This window comes from Aegilops tauschii, chromosome 2 (assembly GCF_002575655.3).
Source record: "Aegilops tauschii subsp. strangulata cultivar AL8/78 chromosome 2, Aet v6.0, whole genome shotgun sequence".
NCBI classification, from domain to species: domain Eukaryota; kingdom Viridiplantae; phylum Streptophyta; class Magnoliopsida; order Poales; family Poaceae; genus Aegilops; species Aegilops tauschii.
The window spans coordinates 530399965-530419112 of NC_053036.3; the positions used below are offsets into that span (position 1 = coordinate 530399965).

Here is a 19148-nt window from a genome sequence, read left to right on the forward strand (position 1 = left end):
ACCCCGCCCTCGCCGGCCGTTCTCGTCGCCGGTCCCCCACCCTCCCGGCCTCGTTGTCGCCTCGACCCATGCAACAGCTCCACCTGTGGGTGCAGCTCTTGACGAAGACGGTTGTAGCTCCGCCGCCCTCGCCATTGATGCTCGCTGCAGGAAAATACGTCGACGCCGGCCGTGAGTCAATCAACGCCATTTGAATGGATGTAGCAAAAAAATTCACCGGTAGTAGCAAAATCAAACTACGGGTGCAGCAAAAACGCCGTCGCCGCCTTCGCGAGGTCGCAGCTCCGCCTTACATGGATGTATCAAAAAACTCCAACGGTAGTAGCAAAATCCTGCTGCGGTTGCAGCAAAAAAACATGAATATATCAAAAAACTCCAACGGTAGTAGCAAAATCCTGCTGCGGTTGCAGCAAAAAAACATGGATGTAGCAAAAACCTCCAACGGTAGTAGCAAAATCCTGCTACGGTTGCAGCAAAAAAATTATTGTCGTCCTCGCGAGGTCGCAGCTCTGCCTGATGGATGTAGCAAAAAGCTTTGCCGGTAGTAGCAAAATCCAACAACGGTTGCAGCTTCCCCTTGTTGTGCAGTGCCATTGAAGCTTCCTATGTCTATGGTTGAAGCTTTTTTCAACGGCTGTTGAAGCTTTTCTAGGTGACCGTTGCAAGACTTGTATACACGGGAGGATCCGGGCATGGCTGCAGGCAGCCATGGCGGCCGGCGAGGGAGCGCCTGGACGCCGGCGATGGAGGTCGTGGTCGCCCAGTCGCAGCTGGGGGGAGGGGGAAGGGGCGAGGGGGAAGGGGGGGAGGGGATGCGCCTGCGTGAAGGCTTGAGGTAGGGGATGGATCTGGACATGGCGGCAGGCAGCCATGGCAGTCGGCGAGGGGAGCCTGGCCGCCGGCGATGGAGGTCGCGATGGCCCAGTCGCAGCTCGGGAAGAGGGGAAGGGATGGGGAAGGGGTGGGGAGGAAGGGGCAGAAGAAGAGAGCGGCGCGCGCCCTGTGAAGGAGACGCGAGGAAGATGGAGACCGGCCCAATGTTTTCGCCGGTGCCCCGGCCCCAAACGTTTCCCGATTGAAAATGCCTCACGCGGAATCGCACCGGCGGCGAGCCAAAATCCAGATCCCGCTTGCCTCCCTACCTAGTCCCACATCACTGCTCGGCCTGCTAGTCTCTCCCCCACCGTCCCATCGACTTCACGCCCTGCCTTGGCGGGCAACCATGGCGGGAGGGCGACGAAAGCGGATTCGAGTGAGGAGATTGGGTCCGGCGACAAGAGTGGCGGATCCAAGGGCGTTGCCAGCTTCGGCGATGGCGCCGTTGGCTCTGATCGACCCGAACTCGCCGGAAGCGCGCAGGGAGATGCTTCGGGTGGTGCGGGAGTGCTTTCCCGATCGAAGCGAGTGGGTAGATATCCACATCGATCCAGATAATCGAATTCGCGACATTCGTAGAGAGAGCGCGGTTCGTCGGCGACGAGGGAGTGGACGATGTGGAGCTCCTGTTCTGCGTGATTCAGGAGGCCGAATCGGCGGATCCAGAGCAGGCGGCGAGGTGGGCGTTCTACCGAACAGCGAATCCCTCGCGACTCAACATCAACCCGCCGCGGGTGGATGCGCTGGCCAACATTTCGCCCGGGGCTCCGCCGCCGGGGATTCGGCCGCCTCCCCGTCGGATCTGACCCCCTCCAAGCAGGGGCGGATGCGGAGACATGCGATTGAAGCCCCTCCTTGGCCTGGTGAGGATGGTATGTCTCTTATCCGCCTTCATCCCATGTTTCGTTCTCGCTTGGTTGCTTTCCGTGAGCGTTTGCTCAAATCTCGCAAATGCGTTCCCCCCATTGCTGAAATTGCTGACGAGATTGGTTCTAGGGTTCTCCCTATAGATGAAAATGTCAACATAGCAATGGTTGCTGCTTCTGCGGCTGAGCCTAGTAAGGAGATGCTGCCTGCCATGGCGATTTCGCCGCCAGCGAGTCGTGTTCAGGTTGATGCAGGCAGAACAGGGGATTGCGCGATTTAGACTCCGCGCCTCGCCTCCCCACTGCTTGTGGGGTCCTTCTTTCAGAGGACGTGTTGTCAAGAGGAAAACGGGTTTTAGAAATATGTGTCCACATACATAGGAAAACCTAGAAATAGAGGAACACTTCGGCCAGTTATGGCTCATTCCTCCCCCCTCCCCCGCGCCGCCGTCTACCCAACACAGCTCTCCCACCCTGCAATTCCTCTACTTCCGCTGGGTTCCTTTGCTGGATCCGGAAAGATCTTGTGGCAAATAGGTCATTCTTGGCCTCTGATTGCTACCCCGCCATCCGTCGTGCTTTTGATCCTACCCCAAAAACCATCAAGACGATCCGTGAAGGGATTGGTCGAGGATCTCTATCCTTTGCTGAAGTGGTCAAACAAGGCTTGAAGATGGCTGATCGTCGTGGAGCTACTCCTTCTGGGGCAGCTGGTCTTGCTCGGACAACGGTGCAGAAACCTGCCTCTGGTCCTGGTGGAGCCAAGCAGCCATCTGCTTCTGGTAAGGACCATGATCCTCCTCAACGGCCGACTAGATCTACTGGGTCCACTGCCACCTCCTCTCAAGTTCAATCATCTCAAGCTAGTGAAGTAGAATTAGAGCAACCTTTGGACCCTAGATATAAGGACATGATCTGCTTTAACTGTGCAGGCCCTAGTCACTATGTTGGGAACTGTGTTAAACCCAAAACTTGCTTTATCTGCGAGCAAAACCACAATGTCAACAACTGTTCCGCTTGGGCTAGGGTTCAACCCACTGCTGTTTTTTTGGTAGTGGTGCCAGTGGTCTTGGTTTTTACCATGTAGATGTGCCTGTGACAAGTGAATCTAAGTGGCTTAACTTTCAGAATTATGGTGTGGTCAACATTACCAAAGGAGAAGTAGATAAAGAGAAATTAATGAGTCTTGTGACTGCCACTTTCTGTAAAACTAGATCTTGGCCATGGCAAATTAGGGAATTGACTAGTAAAACTTATCTAGTCAGATTTCCACCATGGAAGAAAATAGAGGACTTGATTGAACTTCCTCGCTTTAGTTTGCCTCAAGATGTTTCTGTCAAGATGACTGAATGGACTGGGACCTGTGACCCTTTTGGGGAGCTGACTGAAGCTTGGGTCTTGATTGAGGGGATTCCCCCTAAGTGGTGTTCCTGGAAGGTTTTTGCACAAATTGCTTCTATGTTTCGTGTTCTCACTGATGTTGACTGGAATGGCATGTTCAGAACTTTTTTTTAAATGTGAGGATCAAGATAGCCTGCAAGGACCCTAATAAATCCCATTTGAGAGGTTGATTGAAATGAAGAAAAAACTATCTGTGCTTGGATTTACTGTGGAAGGATTTGAGCAGGTTGGAGGTAGGGGCTTGGTAGTTGAATTTGAAGATGAGGAAGAGGATGAGGGTACCAATGAAGACAATGGAAATCAGAAGAACCATGAACTGCCTAAGGATGATGGGACTGATGATCTCCTTGCTGATGACACTGCCATTGATGAGCTTGATAAAGCTAACCTTACACCTAAAAATGGTAATGGGTCTACTGGTAGGAAGAGAACCTGTAATACAATGACTAGTTGCACTGAGTCTGACCATGAAAACTTCATCCTAGATTGTATCTCAGACAAAATGGAAAATGTTGTGAATGATTTTACAAGTGAGAAAGTGATGTATCCTACTATTGATGGTACAGTCAACAAAATGAGTGGGGTTTTTACTCCTGAGATGGTGTGCCCCAAGTTAGTTGATGATGAAAACAGGAGTGGCAGTATGAGCTACTGCTTGGATTTACTGTAATCAGTGGACATGTCTATGTCTAATGATGATAAAAGTGAAGATGAGGTGGAAGTTGGAGTTCTCTCCCCTGATACAATTCAAAAGCTGCAATCTACTGGTCTGAAACGCTCTCTGCTAGAAACACTGAACCAAGCACAATCTGGAGGCAAAAAAGAAGACAAACACTCAAAATGAGGGCCAGTTTTGGTTGAAAAGTATTGTACCAGGATTCATGGTAATGTAAACATGATTGAGAAGGCAACCAATTATAAGATGAAGAAGAATTTGGAGATTCCTCAAACCTTTAAAGGTAAATCTTTCCCCATTGTTAGTCCAGTCCATCTTACTACTCAAGCTAATTAGGTTGGTCTCACTATTGGTAGTGATAGTGGTACCATGTATGAAATTATTGAAGATCTGGTTGTTAGAGAACATGAAAAAATGCATTGCTTTTGCTAATGATCATCCTGAAACTGCCCTACCTACTAATATTGACCTTACTCATGAGGATCTAGTTAGGACTCCTGCTAGAGAACCCTCTGTTGCACCAGTTGGCACTGCTGATGTAATAGATAGATCTCCTGCTGTCCTCACTAAAGCTAAGCCTTGTGGCTTGTCTCGCCCTTTTAGAATTCCTTGACATGATAAGTCTTATTTGGAATATTAGAGGTTTAAGTAAGCCTGGTAAAGTGGTGCCTGTGTGATGTGATTTCCAAATCTAACCCTGATTTTATTGGTTTCCAAGAAACAAAAAAGGAAATTATCTCTGATGGTTTCCTTAGATCCTAAGAATACTTTTAGTTGGCATTTTCTTCCTGCTGTGGATTGTGCTGGGGGTATTTTGGTTGGTCTCAAAAAAGATATGTTTGATGTGATTGGGTTTACAAATAATAGATTCTCTATTAAAGCTGCTGTTAAGAACAAAAGTGATGTGTTTTTATGGCATTTGATGATTGTTTATGGGTTTTCTTACCTTGAGTTCAAACTAGACTTTATTTCTAAGTTACATGATGTTTTTGCTTCCAATTCCTACCCTGTTCTAATTTGTGGCGATTTAAATTTGATTAGAGGGAGTAATGAGAAGAGTAGTGGCCTTGTTGATCAACAAAGTGCTTTGTTGTTCAATGATTGGATAAATAGATGGAATCTTATGGAAATTTCTGTTTCCAATAGAAAATATACCTGGTCCAATAATCAAGAGTATCCAGTTTTTGCTGTCTTGGATAGGATTTTCACTTCTTTGGATTGGGATTCCCATTTTCCCATGTCCTCCCTTGTTGCCCTTCCCAGGGTTGGTAGTGACCATGCCCCCTTGGTGCTGGACACAGGGGCCAGGAGACATGTTGGTCCTAAGATGTTTAGGTATGAGAATTGGTGGCTCTCTCAACCTGGTTTTAGACAGGTTGTAGTCGATGCCTGGAACTCTGTGTCCTCTGATATATCCTCTATTGAAAATTGGATGCTAAAACTAGAGTTCCGAGGAAAAAAACTAAAGGTTGGAGTATTAATTTAGGGGATCTTTACATCTGTGCCCCTGGTTCCTTAGCCATACTCATTCATCCTCACGTTCTTAACTTTTGCTCACTTTTCCCCACTCCCTTGCCCGAAACCCTCAGAACTGGTCACAAATGGTGGATGTCGTCGGGTCAGTGCTTTGACCGTTAACTCTGACGTGTGGGGCCGCGCTGACTGTGTCGCCCATTGGGACGGTGCCGCTGTTCGCCCGTTGGGCCGTCGTTAGACTGTTGGGCCGTGCGCGGTCCGCAACGCCAGAAGCCTGTTATGCATGCACGACATGTCTAGCTAGCCTGCTATGCATGCACTAGCTAGCCTACCTGCATGCACCGCTGCCCGCCGCCACGATGCGCTGACCGACCTCTTTTTCATGGGAGCCGCTGCCGCTGGTTCGTCTCATCTCCCACGCGTGTCTCCTCGATGTAGATCAGTTTCACACTTTTCGATCCACCCGCATCTATTCAACGTGGCAATTAAAACCTGTCGGCAATTAAAGTGGCATATCGATCGATCGATGCGGCTCGTTTGAACGTAAGCGCGGCCGGTGCCACTCCCCTTCCCTTCCCCTTTCCCTATTTAAACCACCACCCCTCCACCTATTCTCCACACATCCATTTGCGCCGCCCCCTTCTCTTCTTCACCCAAACCCAGAGCACTCTCAAAGCGAGGCGAGGATGCAGTACAACGGCCCCACCTTCCAGCTCCCACCAACCGTGCTGGAGAGACGGTATCTGGCCGGTGTCGTCGTGGAGAGGACGCTCCGCGTGTGGGCGTTCTCATGCTGGAGGGGTGCAAGGGGGTTTGCCCAGTGGTTCCTCGGTGCGGGCTTCGCCCACCTCCCGACGGGCTCGCCGATGATATTCCGACTGGAGGAAGTGCGCCCAAACTCCAGGACTCCGCCGATAGGGCTCACCGTCACCTTCACCAACTGATTTGATGCGTGCTACCTCCTTGGCAAGGTGTTTTGGTGTGGATGCGAATTCATCGCATTCACAACCCACAACATCTTCACAAACTTCGACTGCATCTTCCCCACCCGCGACGGTATGCACAGCCTCCCCTACTACATCGGCGAGGATGGCATGGCGAGGAGGAGCAGTGAAGAGGAGGCGCAGTGAAGATGGTGGTGAATGCCGGGTCTCGTCAGCTTTTCATGCCCTAGGGTGTTAGGGCTTCTTATCTTTTATATATTTCTATCTTAATTATGTCGTTGGTTGTACCATGAACTTGTTATCTCTGTCGTGTTATCCCGTAAGAACTATGTTATGCTTGCTACCCTTATTTGATATGTCGTTGGTTATATGTGTTTTGCTTGCTATTTCTATCTTATTTGACGTGAGATATCGCTAGATGGATATGGTGCCGTACACGAGCCCTTATGCTAAATCAATCAATGAAAGGGTATCGTTCAATGAAAACCAGCAAGTTTTGGGGTTAGCCTTGTAAAAATGGTTGGAGGGTAGCCCATTCGTCTTGTTATATTCATGGTGTGTACTTGTGTAGGTCAAGTTTAAATGGCCCATTTAGAGTAGGGTCAAGTTTTCGCACGCGCGGACAATGGACTAGTTGAAGCGTCAAAAAGGAAATAAAGCTAGAAAAATGAGCCATGTTGATGTTCAAAAGAAGAAGAAGAAAAGCCATTTTTTTTGAATTGTTGGTGGCCCTATTCCGTATATTGTATGAACAAAAACAAGCTAATTTTTGAATAGTTTGTGGCCTATGCTATGGTTTAGGGCACCCTCTGTTTTATGTAAGAAGTATGCTATGGTTGCTACCTATTTTCTATGTTATGGATGTATGCTTGCTACGTGAGATATCGGTGCCGTAGCCGAGCCCTAGACATGCTCTCTAGATGGATATGGTGGCTAATGGTGCCACCGCACTTTTTTTAGGGGATTATTTTAGACGTGGTTTCAGATGCATATCATGATCTACATAATTAAGTCTGACATGCTCTTAATAGAAAAAACAAAAACAAAAACAAAAATTCGTGTATACAATATTTGTATTTTATTGCAACATAAACATGTTTATAATACCCGCATGTTAAAACAAAGTGTTGTGCTGTAGCCTATATACAGAAGGAAAATTCCACGATATGTACAAATAAATTTGACATGGGCAAGTCCAACAATAAAAGGGGATTTACCATGGCAATAATCAAGGAAAATAACAGAGCCATTGCGTGCACTATTTTCTAGGCCTCTTTCATCTTTGTGGGCCTTCGGCACCCGACGCAATGATACGGCCCAACGCAATTTGGGACCTGGAACTACGTTTTTTCTGCGGTCTATGTTGTCTGACGAAACTGAAAGTGTACAAAACTAAAGAAACGGACATGATCCATAAATTAAGAAACACAGAGCATAGAGCACATGATCCACAAATTAAGCAACACAGAGCATAGAGCACATGATCCACAAATTTAACCAAATCCTAGAGCACATGACACCACACTAATAACATCTCTAATGAGTGATGACCAGCAAGTAAGCAAATCCTAGAGCAACTACACAAAAATAAAAGGGATAAAATCCTAAAGCTATCAGATTCGCTTGCTTGTTCAATTGAATCATCTGCTTCAAGTTCTTGTTCATCTTCTTTAATTCCCCCTTCAGATCTGCATCCCCTACTGTCACAGCAGCACTTTTAGAGACCAAATTCGTTGGTGCTGACGGCAGATTGAGCTCCCGGGTTGGGGCCCCATTGAATTGAATCTGCTTAACTTAGTCATCCAGCCATTCAAAATGTGTGCATTTCTTCATGATCTGAAACGAAACATGAACCCTAAATCCCAGATCAAAAAAATAAATTAAAAGCAAATAGAAAAAGAAATCAGAGAAAAATCATGAGATCTAACCTGCCCCTCTGGCTTGCTCTCGCATTTCACGAACTCGCGCCCATAGTTGCCATTCTTGACCTCCTTCGAAGTCAACCGTATCAGCGGCACGCTGCGTGGGCAGTCAGGACATCGCTCCATGGGAAGTGGACCATACTGGGTCCACGAGGGGCGGGAGGCTGTAGTGGAGCTCGACATATCACCGAAACTTGCCAGAGAAGAAGAAGCAGAGGAGTGGCTCCTCTTGTCGCCGGAGAATAAGAAGCAGAGGATGAGTGGGTCGTCTCGTCGCTGCAGAATAAGCACTAGAAGAAAGGGGAGGCACAACCAACAAGTCTCGCGGATCGCCTCTCGCGGATCGCCCCATGATCCAACGATGCGGAGCCGTCTATGTGATCCAACGACGCGGAGCCTGCACGCAGCCTGTCCTCGGAATTCCTTCTAGAAGACCACATCCGAGGGCTGTCGCTTGGCGCTAGGGTATGATCGGACGACTGACGTTCGGAGCTAGGGTTAGGTGAAACCCCGCGGGGTTTAGAGGGGTTTTGAGCTGGTCAACGGGGTTTCCAAGGCTTTGACCGAGCAAAACTAATTTAAAACAAAAAAATTATGAAACATTCGTCGTTCGTCGTTTTATAAGACACACTAACAAGGAAGAAATACTAAACTTGGTATACGGACATTTACAAAAAAACTAGCTAGCACAATCGAGGTCAAATGAGCACCATTAATTTTAAAAAAAATATAAAACCTGCGCACAATGTTGTCTTGTGTGACATGTTACCCACTAAAAATCATAAACTTTGTCTATGGACATTTTCATGAAAAAACCTTCACACATATGAGCTATCACATACAACGTTTCATAGAGACCAAGGAGAGGAGGTAGGGTTCCCTTCGGTTTTTGAAAATTAAAAAAACTTAAAAAAAATCACCAAAGCTTGATTTCGAAGTGAATAAGAAGGATCTGAACTTAGTTTTCCATTTTCATATTTTAAACGTGTTTTTTTCATAGTTTTCTATTAAAGTATATTTGTTTCAAAAAATGTAAAAATAGAAAGATTAATTTAATAAATAGTGATTCTTCGAATCTACACTATATAGATTGAATATGTGTTAATAAAAAAATATTCGGCTCATTTGGAGTAGGTCCAAACAAAAAACTTGATTACAAATGGGGCTGTTTACCCTAGCTTGGGAGCTCATTTGGAGCACATTCTCATGACTACAAGTTTTAGCATGCAAAAGAGATCGAATTGATCACCTAAAGTTTATAATATTTCAACAAACTTTGCAGCTCACGCCACGGGGGAATGGACTTCAAGTGTTGGTTCAAATTCAAAGTTTGCCTAAAATTCAAATTCTACCTCAAATTTCACATCAAAATACAAATAGAATTATTACACCTTAGAAGTTTTCACCCTTATTGCAAATCCTTAAAGTTCAAAGTTTATGACTTCCATTCAAGTTCAAATTCAAATCTTTGCCTTGCTCCTTGTGTTCCGGGATGAGTTAACCGTCTTGCTTCTGGTTTCCCTGGCTGGGATATTTTGTGCTTTTGAAAGCTTTGTCTTGTTGCTTCTGATCTTCACTTCTAGTGGTGGCGGTTTTGCTGAGCTTTGACTGACCGAGCAAGTGATGACCAGTTGACGGTCATCTGTGGGTTCACTCATCCTTAAGGGAACTTCAGACAAAATAACTTCCTCCTCTCTTATAGCTTCAAAACCTTCATAAGCCATGGTTTCAAATTCTGCATCAGATGATGGTTCAACCGATGAAGTTTCTTCCTCTCTTGGTCTTTTCTATCCTATGCCTCTAATTAACCTAGACCTGGGTCAAATTGAGCTTAGTCATCGATAAAAAAGAGAATAAATGCAAAAAAGGGGAAATGTTGCACACGTACCTCACTGCTCCTTCAGTTGCTTCATTCTCCTCTGCCGCTGCATTCTCCTCTATACTTGCTGCATTCTCCTCTGCTGCTGCATTCTCCTCTATACTTGCTGCATTCTCCTCTGTTGCTGCATTCTCCTCTGCATTTGCTGCTGCCCATTGTTCCTCTTCTCCAAATGATGCATCAACTGGATTGGTACAACGCCTAGCAATATGCCCTAGGATACCACATCTTTTGCACTTACGTTGTTTTTTTACGCGGCCCTCTTCACCAGCTCTTGTCCTGTTTTTCCTTGGTCTTCCTGGTGGTCTAGTCAGTACTGGAGAACAGAGTTTGAACCCTGGGTCTACTATGTTCCATTGGTCTTTTCCCAAGAGTGCAGGCACATTTTCAGCATAAGCAGCCCTAAATTTGGCAACAGAGAAATATTCAGAGCAATACTGATCAACTTCACCATCTTCACCTCCAATAACAGTCATAAGATATAGGGCATGTATGCACGGCTTCCCGCGGATCTGCCATTGCCTACAACTGCATTCATTAGTTGCAAGGTTCCCTGGATATCTCCATTCCCTATTTTTACTGTCTGTGTATGTCACCTCAGCCTTGTATGTCGACGGTCGAATGCATTTCATCCTTAGTCCTCTTGCCTTGGCGTGCAATGCCTTAATCAGAGATGGGACCATAAGATGGCCAACATATTGTGTTTCTGCAATTCTTTTACGAAGAGCCATCTTTATCATGATCATCTGCCTGATCTTATCAAATGCTTGCCACAACAAAAGCCCTTTCACTGACTTGAACTTTGCATTGAAACACTCAGCGAGGTTATTGGTCACATAGTCTACTTTGCAGATTTCATTGAATTTGCTTCTTGACCACAACTTTCCATGATGTTCATCCATGTACTCCTTCACCAAAGGACTTTGAGCATACAACACTCTCAAATGGTGCTCATGCTTCCTCAAGCTGCATGTGTATGATGCTGGCCATAGGTTCTCATCATAAACTTTGCCTCTGAATTTCTTTTTAAAATTATGCGCTAGGTGTCGCATACATTTCCTATGTTCCACTCCAGGGAATACAATTTCTACTGCAGTTTCTAAACCCTTGCAAGCGTCTGTGTGTATAACTAAACCTGAGGGTGTACCTATAATGTTGCGCAACTGCTGCAGATACCAGACCCAACTCTCCTCGGACTCTACCTCCAACACACCAAATGCAACTGGGAATAGACAGTTGTGTCCATCAACTGCAGAAGCTGCTGCTAGCTGGCCTCTCCATCTTCCATTCAAATCAGTTGCATCAACAGCCAAATAGGGGCTACAACCATTCAGAAACCCCTGCCAGCAAGCCTTGAAACAAACAAAAGCCCTCCTGAAGCACTCCTTCTCCAGTGCCTTCCCTTTTAATTTGCACTTAACTTTATGCTTGTCAATCTCTACAACACTCCCTGGACTAGCCGTCTCCACTTCAGCTTTGAAGGTGTAAAGCAACTGAAAACTCTCATTCCATGGACCATTAATCCTATCAAGAGCCCTTTCCTTAGCATAGAAAATCCTCATGTAAGGTATATTAATCTTGTACTTCTCAAATAGCTTCCCATGGAGTGCTGTTGGACCAATCGTTGGTGTTTCCCTCACCCAATCCAAGATTGCATCTGCCACCCACCTAGTCTTTGCAAGCTTAGATTTGTCCTTTCCCCCTCCCCCTCTAGGTGGGAAAGTGTGCCCGTGTGGGTTGCTTTTTAACTGAAACAAGTCAAATACAATTAAGAAACAGTACACATGATCTGAATATAGAATGGATAAATAATCTGATAAAAAGATTCTGTTGTAATACCTGAATCAATTTGCTCTTTAGCATAGTGGATGCATGCAACCTCCACCTACACCTATCATAAGGGCAATGTACAGTGAATCTTCTTGGCTCACTCCTATCAACCTCATAGGAGTTTTCAGTGAGAATGCAATATGTAGTCACTGCATTACGACAGTCCACCATCGATTCGAATACGGTTCCTGGAGTAAGCTCAAGATTCTCTCTGTTCCACTCAATTGTTGGCATGTCCTCACCATCATATTCTTGTAAAACTAAGGAGTCGATGTTCTCCTCCCTCTCTTCATCGTCAGTGTCATCAAATCTAGCACGGCTGCTAGGCTCCTCTGCATATTCATCTTCCACTGCCTGTTGACTAACTCTATCTACCAGTTCAGGGAATAGAATCTCATCCTCATCATCATGTCGAGGCACTTCCTCGTTAGGCTCTGCATCTACTTCTACATCAGGTGCAGAAGGGAGAGGAGAAGTGGCAGAATTAGCGGCAGCCGACATGTTGTGGCTTTCAGAACCACTAGGTTTACTTGGTCTCGACCTACAAGGAGTGCGAGGACGCTCTCTATTAGCATAGACAGATGATGTCTGAACACCCTTCCCCTTCGGGATACGTTGTTTGCGTGCTTGAAGCACACCAATATGGATTTTACCAAAACGGCTGTCACCATTCAAACTAAATAGCAATCCCAGATGCTCATCACAAGTTAATGGGACAAATCTCTGCTCGATACTGTTGAAATATCTCAGTTCAACAGCATCGGCAGGGCTCCACGGTTACTCACAACAGAGTGGCTCGCGGAAATCTGTTAACGAAACCCTGGTTTCTACCACTTTAGGATAGAAAAACCCAGAGATCAGACACGGTTTAGTTCCACGCAGCTCGCTAGTTTCCATTCTAACCGCCAGCCGAAAAGCAAGTGCGGGATCAACCCTATTCGATTGAGATAAGATAAAGGGCGCAGTTAGGCCAAAAAATTTCAGATAAATTGCACTGATTCACGCTAACGGTGGTCAAATACAACCTAATTTATGGATCTCCTAATCAAGTTGCGAGCAAAACGATGCTTACCCAGGTGGAATCCATGAATTATCCGCCTCTGATTCGATTGAATCATCTCCACGATCGATGGGCCGGAAGGGGTGCTCCCCTGACATCGCTTCCTAATCCTAGATGGGGAGAGAGGGTAGATGCGGGAGAGGTGGCACGACTGCGGCGGAGGCGGCAGGACGGTGGCGGAGGCGGCACGATGGTGGCAGAGGCGGCACGACGGTGGCGGAGGGGGCTGCGCGTAAGCGACTCGATCTGATTCAGGTTACAATGAGGGGAACCTAAAGTGAGTGTCAGTTTCGCGACCCCACTAGTTAGCACGTAACGGTCAAAATGTGGACTCGGCCCTACGCGGCCCCACTCGTCAGAGTTAACGGTCAAGCCATTGACCCGACGGCAACGTCCGCTGTGACCAGTTCTGAGGGTTTCAGCCAAGGGAGTGGGAAAAAGTGAGCAAAAGTTAAGATCGTGGGGATGAATGAGTAGAACTAAGGAACCATGGGCACATAAATAAAAAATCCTTAATTTAGAAGCTGCCATTAAGAAAAAGAAGAAAGCCCTTCTTATGGAGCTTGATATGTTGTATGTCTCTTCCGAGACTCACAATTTATCCCCTGGTAATTTTGCTAGGATGGGAGACATCAAAAAAGAGTTGGATGAGATTTGGAAAAAAGAGAAATCTGCTTTGTGGCATAGATCTAGAGATAGAAAGATCCTTGAAGGTGACAGGAATAATGCCTATTTTCAGGCCTTGGCTAACCATAGACATAGAAAAAAACCACCTTTCTGAATTGGAAGGCCCCAGTGGGTCAGTGACATCCACAGCTGATATGCTGAAAGTGGCCACTGATTCTTATCAAAATCTTTTTGCCTTTGAACCTAAACCTGATATTCACCTTGAACCTGATTTTTGGGAAGGGGAGGAGGTAGTCTCTGAAGCTGACAGGATTAATCTAGAAAAATCCTTTTCTGAGGATGAGATTAAGCAAGCTATCATGTATTCTTATGCTAGTGGGGCCCCTGGCCCTGGTGGGTTATCTTTTCTACTTTACCAATCCTTTTGGGATCTCATCAAAAAAGACTTTACGTGGATGGTCAAAGACTTTGAAGATGGTACCCTTGACATGCATAGGCTTAATTTTGCCCTTATTACACTTATCCCAAAAATTCCTCTAGCTAGGGAGATGAAGAATTTCAGACCTATTAGCCTTAGTAATTGTGTTGTCAAGATATTTTCTAAGGATATGATTACAAGAGTTTCACCCTTGTGTGATAAACTGATTTCTTCCTATCAGACTGCCTTCATAAAAGGGAGGTTTATACTGGAGAGTGTTGTTATGGCTCATGAGGTCATTCATGAAGTTCATATATCAGGATGTGATGGTTTGATCCTTAAGTTGGATTATGAGAAGGCCTATGATAGGGTTAACTCGGATTTTATAAAGGAAATGCTCCTCTAGGGGTTTTGGTATTAAATGGGTTAATTGGGTGTTTAGTACCCTGCATCAAGGGACTTTTCAGGTCACGATTAATGAAACTAATGGCCCATATTTTGTGGCTGGCAAAGGGCTGAAGCAGGGTGATCCTCATTCTCCTTTGCTTTTTCACTTAGTTGCTGATGTGTTTTCTAAAATGCTTTTCAAAGCTGCTAGAGGTGGTTTAATTGCTGGTCTTCTTCCACAAGTGATCCCTGGTGGTGTCATCAGCCTTCAATATGCCGATGACACCATCTTATGCCTACAAAACTCTATGGTTTATGCCAGAAATTTGAAGTGGTTGTTGACATGTTTTGAAAACCTCTCTGGTCTTAAAATTAACTTTAGTAAAAGTAATTTACATACTATCAACATTCATGTAGTCCAATGAACTTGCCCAGATTTTTTGCTGTCAGTTTGGGGATTTCCCTTTCAAGTACCTTGGGGTACCTCTTCACTTTAAAAAGTTGAGGAGGGAGGACATCCAACATATTATAGACAGGATCATCGAAAACATAGCTGGATGGTTGGGAAAACATTTATCCTATAGAGGCAAGCTGATTCTGTTGACTACCTGCATTGCTAGCATTCCTGCTTATTTGATGTCCACCATGAAGTTTCCCAAATGGGCCATTGATGCCATTACTTCACAGATGTCTCACTTTTTGGGGGGTAACATGGGAGGTACTCATAAATATCACCTTGCCAATTGGGGCTTAGTTGCTAAGAGAAAGGAATTTGGGGGAATGGGGGTTCCCAATCTCAGAGAATATAACATGGCCCTTCTGGCCTCATGGGGAAGAAGGTTTCATGGCGGGAGAGCTAGTGACTGGAAAAAAATTCATTAGCTTCAAGTATACCACTGATAAACCCAATATCTATTGGGGCAAGCCTGGGCTGGGTTCTCCTTTTTGGAAAAGCTTAACCTGGTCCCTAGAAGCTGCTAGAACCATTGTTAGCTGGGTGTGTGGGAATGGTGAGAGCATTGCCTTTTGGCATGATACCTGGATTGGGGAATGTTCCCTAAAAACCAGATTTTGGGAGCTTTTGACATCTGTCAGCAACAAGATGCCCACCATTGCCCAGGTATGGGATGACAATACTCTACTGTTAACCTTTAGAAGATGTGGGGATGGTGTCACCATGAATAAGTGGTTAGATCTATGTGATGTAGTTAGAAAATTTACACCCGTTGCTACCCTGGACATTCCTAGATGGAATCTTGAACCATCTGGGATTTACACAGTGAAATCTTTTTATAAAACGATTAACTTTGGAGGCATATCTTCTGATATTAAAGATGCTATTTGGAAAATCAAAGTTCTACCTAATATTCATGTCTTTCTCTGGCTAGCTTACTATAATAAATGTCCGACCAGAGATAATCTAGCTAAGAGGAGACCTGTGGAGGACCCTACTTGTGTGCTCTGCAGTGAGAAAGAATCGATTAAACGCCTATTTTTTGAATGTGTGGTAGCTGTCCAGATCTGAAAAATAATTTCTGAAGGGATGTGTATCACCTTACCTATATCTTTCCTATCCTTGTCTGTTTTATGGAAACAAAGAAAGAAAAAAGAGGCTGTTAATCTTGTCACATCTGCTATCTTGTGGGGCTTATGGCTTTTGTGCAATGATTTTGTGTTTCAGGGGCGAAAATGGCGAAATATTCACTGCATCATGGACATGGTGGGAGGACTGCTGAGACAATGGAAAATTATGTGCTCAGACACCCAGGATGCGCTACTTCTTTGGTGTTTAAAGCTTTTGGATCGGCGAAGAGGGGAATTGCTTAGAATAGCCTGGGATGCATTCTGAACTAGCTTGACTTTACCTATATTTTGTCGGTCAGCCTCTTGGCTGGGCTTCTTGTGATGTAATAGGGTACTTTAAAACCCTTCTTCTGTGACAGCAACTTTGGCTGTTTTGGATGTGTCGTTTCGCCTTTGCTTTTCAATAAAAGTTAGGGCGAGGGGAAACCCCTTTCTTTTCAAAAAAGATCCGGTTAAATGTACGCGTCTTTCCCTCGAAAAAACAAGTAGAGCCTTTCAATTTTATTTCTTAATTTATAGTTGATGCGCCATCACGTACGTGTAGGTGTATCTTGGAGAGTTTGTACAACACTTCGTTCGAATTTTCCAGCCTCTTGCACATTATCTACTTGATTGCAACTCTGATCTTCACTCTCCTTTTCCCTTCATAGTAAAGGATTACTGCCGCAGCCTTTCTAGTAACAAGCTTTATTTATAAGTGAGCTTATGTACCCCTCAGCTTCAAGCTATCATTGTCTATCACGCGAGAGCTGAACTAAGCTAAATTATGATGTTCACTAGGCATGGATGAGGATGACCAGTGAGCTGAATTGACAGGCGAAGATCATTAAGATCAAGGGTTTCCCCCGCTTTATATTATAAAGAAACACCTGATACATCCAACTTGCTGGGGCCGCAGCACAGATAAGCCCAAAAGAAAAACAACAAGAAGAAAGAGAAATAAATACCGACACCGGCAGATCAACGAAGAAAGGAGACCGGCAACCACTGCACCCTCCGAAGAAGTACCACCACGCTCCCGGCATCCTGGAGCGCCGCGCCCCAAGCAACACCTTCAAGAAGGAATGCGACGATGCCGCCGCTGTTGCCCGAACAAGTTCTAGGGTTTCCCCCGGTACGCGAGGGATAGTGGGGAAGGGGTATACCCGTGCCCATCAGGAAGGTCCGACGGCGCCCGCAGGCGTTATCGCATCGGTGCCGGCCAGGCCGACAGGGATTTCTCCCGATCCACAACCACCACCACCACCTCAGGCATTTCGAAATGCACCACCTCCTCGGCCACCCACCAGCTTGTGCCACCATGATTACCGGACAATCCTCCCCGCTTCACCGGAGCTGTCAACACGAGGCTTGGAGAGGAAGAGGAGACACCGGCAATGGGAGCGACCACAACTAGACCGGAAGGAGGGGACAACCTCCACCGCCGCAGCGGAGCCGACCGGACGCGGCGACGAGGACTTGCCAGGCCTCGATGGCCCGGCCGGGCCCACGTGGACCCGGACATTCCTGTCACCACGCTGCAGCACGCCGGCCAACGAAGTCCTCACCGCCTGAGACCGCCGCCACCACCAAGGAACGTCGTCGCCGAGCACCAAGCCACCGGCCCGCCCCAGCCCAGATTGGCCCAAATGGGCCCAGATTTCGGCTGAGCGGGCGCCGCCAGCAACAGCGTCACCGCGCCGCCCCACGGCCAACGGCCGCACCGCCGCGTCGAGAGCCACTGGGCCCGTGGCACCACCACCGACGGGACGGCCCGGTGCCGGCCGAGGAGCACCACCGTCGGAGCAGGAGGGAGCCGCGCGTGGGGAAGGGCAGGCCCGCCGCCGCCAGCACTACGCGGCCGAGGCCCGGTGGTGCTCGCTGGCGGCGGGGGGAGGAGGCAGGGGCGGGGGAGGAGCGCTGGAGAGGGGCGGCGAAGGGGCCCCCGGTCGCCCCACTCGGGGAGGCGACGCGGGGGTACGGGGAAGGGAGGGGAGGGATAGGGGAGCGGGCACCGGCTAGCGGCGGCGACGGGCTCCGGCCGCGCGGGGGAGCCGCCGGCGGCGGCGAGGGAACCCTAGGAGCGGGGCGTTCGCAAGAGCGAGGGCCGGGATCCGCTGTTCAGGGTCCAATTCATGATGAAGATATTGCCGACAGGCGAAGATCATTAGAGAAAACATTGAAAGGTACATGATATGAATGAAATTAACTAAAGAATATTCATGATGTGGCAAAGGTCCGAAGCTAACATCTGAAACATACGAGTACCAGCCTCCTCCGAGGGCCTGTGTGATGTCAATGTTCGTGCCCACCGTCCCGCGTTGTCCCTGATGCTTTTAGACTTTATAGTTGCAGACAAAAACCAACGGAAAAACTAACGCCCACACGTGTGGGCGTTTGCACATCGCCCATACGCCTCATCACTCATTTTGCCACGTATGAACAGATGACATCAGCTGAAATCTTTTTGGTTTTTGGCTTAAAAATGTTTTATCTTCTAATTTAAAAAGCGAATTAAAAATCCGTTTTCACCATTAAATCCGTCTCAACGAGATCTTCAAAACTAGACCACATGTTGATATGTTTCGATGAAATTTTTTTTGCCCAAAAGTTGCCAGGATGTTTACACTGTAGTTGCTATAGTGCTTAAATTAAAGTTGCCATGTGGCAATTTTAGTTTGTAGATCATGGCAATTTTAGTTTTTTGATGATGACAATTCCAGTACTTTGACCATGTTTTTTTGTATGAACCATGACAATTTTAAGTGCATGGATCATGGCAATTTTAGTTTATGATGCATGGCAAGTCTAGTTTCTTAATTTCCCGTTTTATAATATGTCAAAATTTACTTTTAAATGTAGAAGAAAATAGCTGAAACATATTATGGCAACTTCAGTGTAAATATCATGGCAATTCATGTGCAATAGACACGGCAAACTTTTAACCCAAAGAAATTTCGTCAAAATATATTGATATGAGATCTAGTTTCGAAGATCTCGCCGTAAGGGATTTAATGGTGAAAACGGATCTTCAATCGGATTTTTCATTGAAGAGATAAAACATTTTAAAAACAGAAAATCCAAAAAGATTTTCACATGCATGCATGCGGTGACATGGCGTAGTCTGTATGTTATAAAGCGTGTGGGCGGGTTTGGCTCCTACCACAGGTACGGGCGTTAGCGTTATCCAAAATCAATACGCCATCGTGCATCTATGAACTAG

The 19148-nt window shown here is 46.4% G+C and overlaps 1 protein-coding gene across 1 annotated transcript; it reads right to left on the minus strand.

Moving 5' to 3' along the window:
• Positions 1-7807: 7807 nt before the first annotated feature.
• Positions 7808-12371, minus strand: LOC109763892 (uncharacterized). The gene is made up of 4 exons (XM_020322761.1): positions 11880-12371; positions 10050-11788; positions 8168-8258; positions 7808-7816 (listed from the first exon to the last, which is right to left on the minus strand). The coding sequence occupies exons 1-4, from the start codon at positions 12369-12371 to the stop codon at positions 7808-7810; spliced, it is 2331 nt and encodes a 776-aa protein (XP_020178350.1).
• Positions 12372-19148: the final 6777 nt, after the last annotated feature.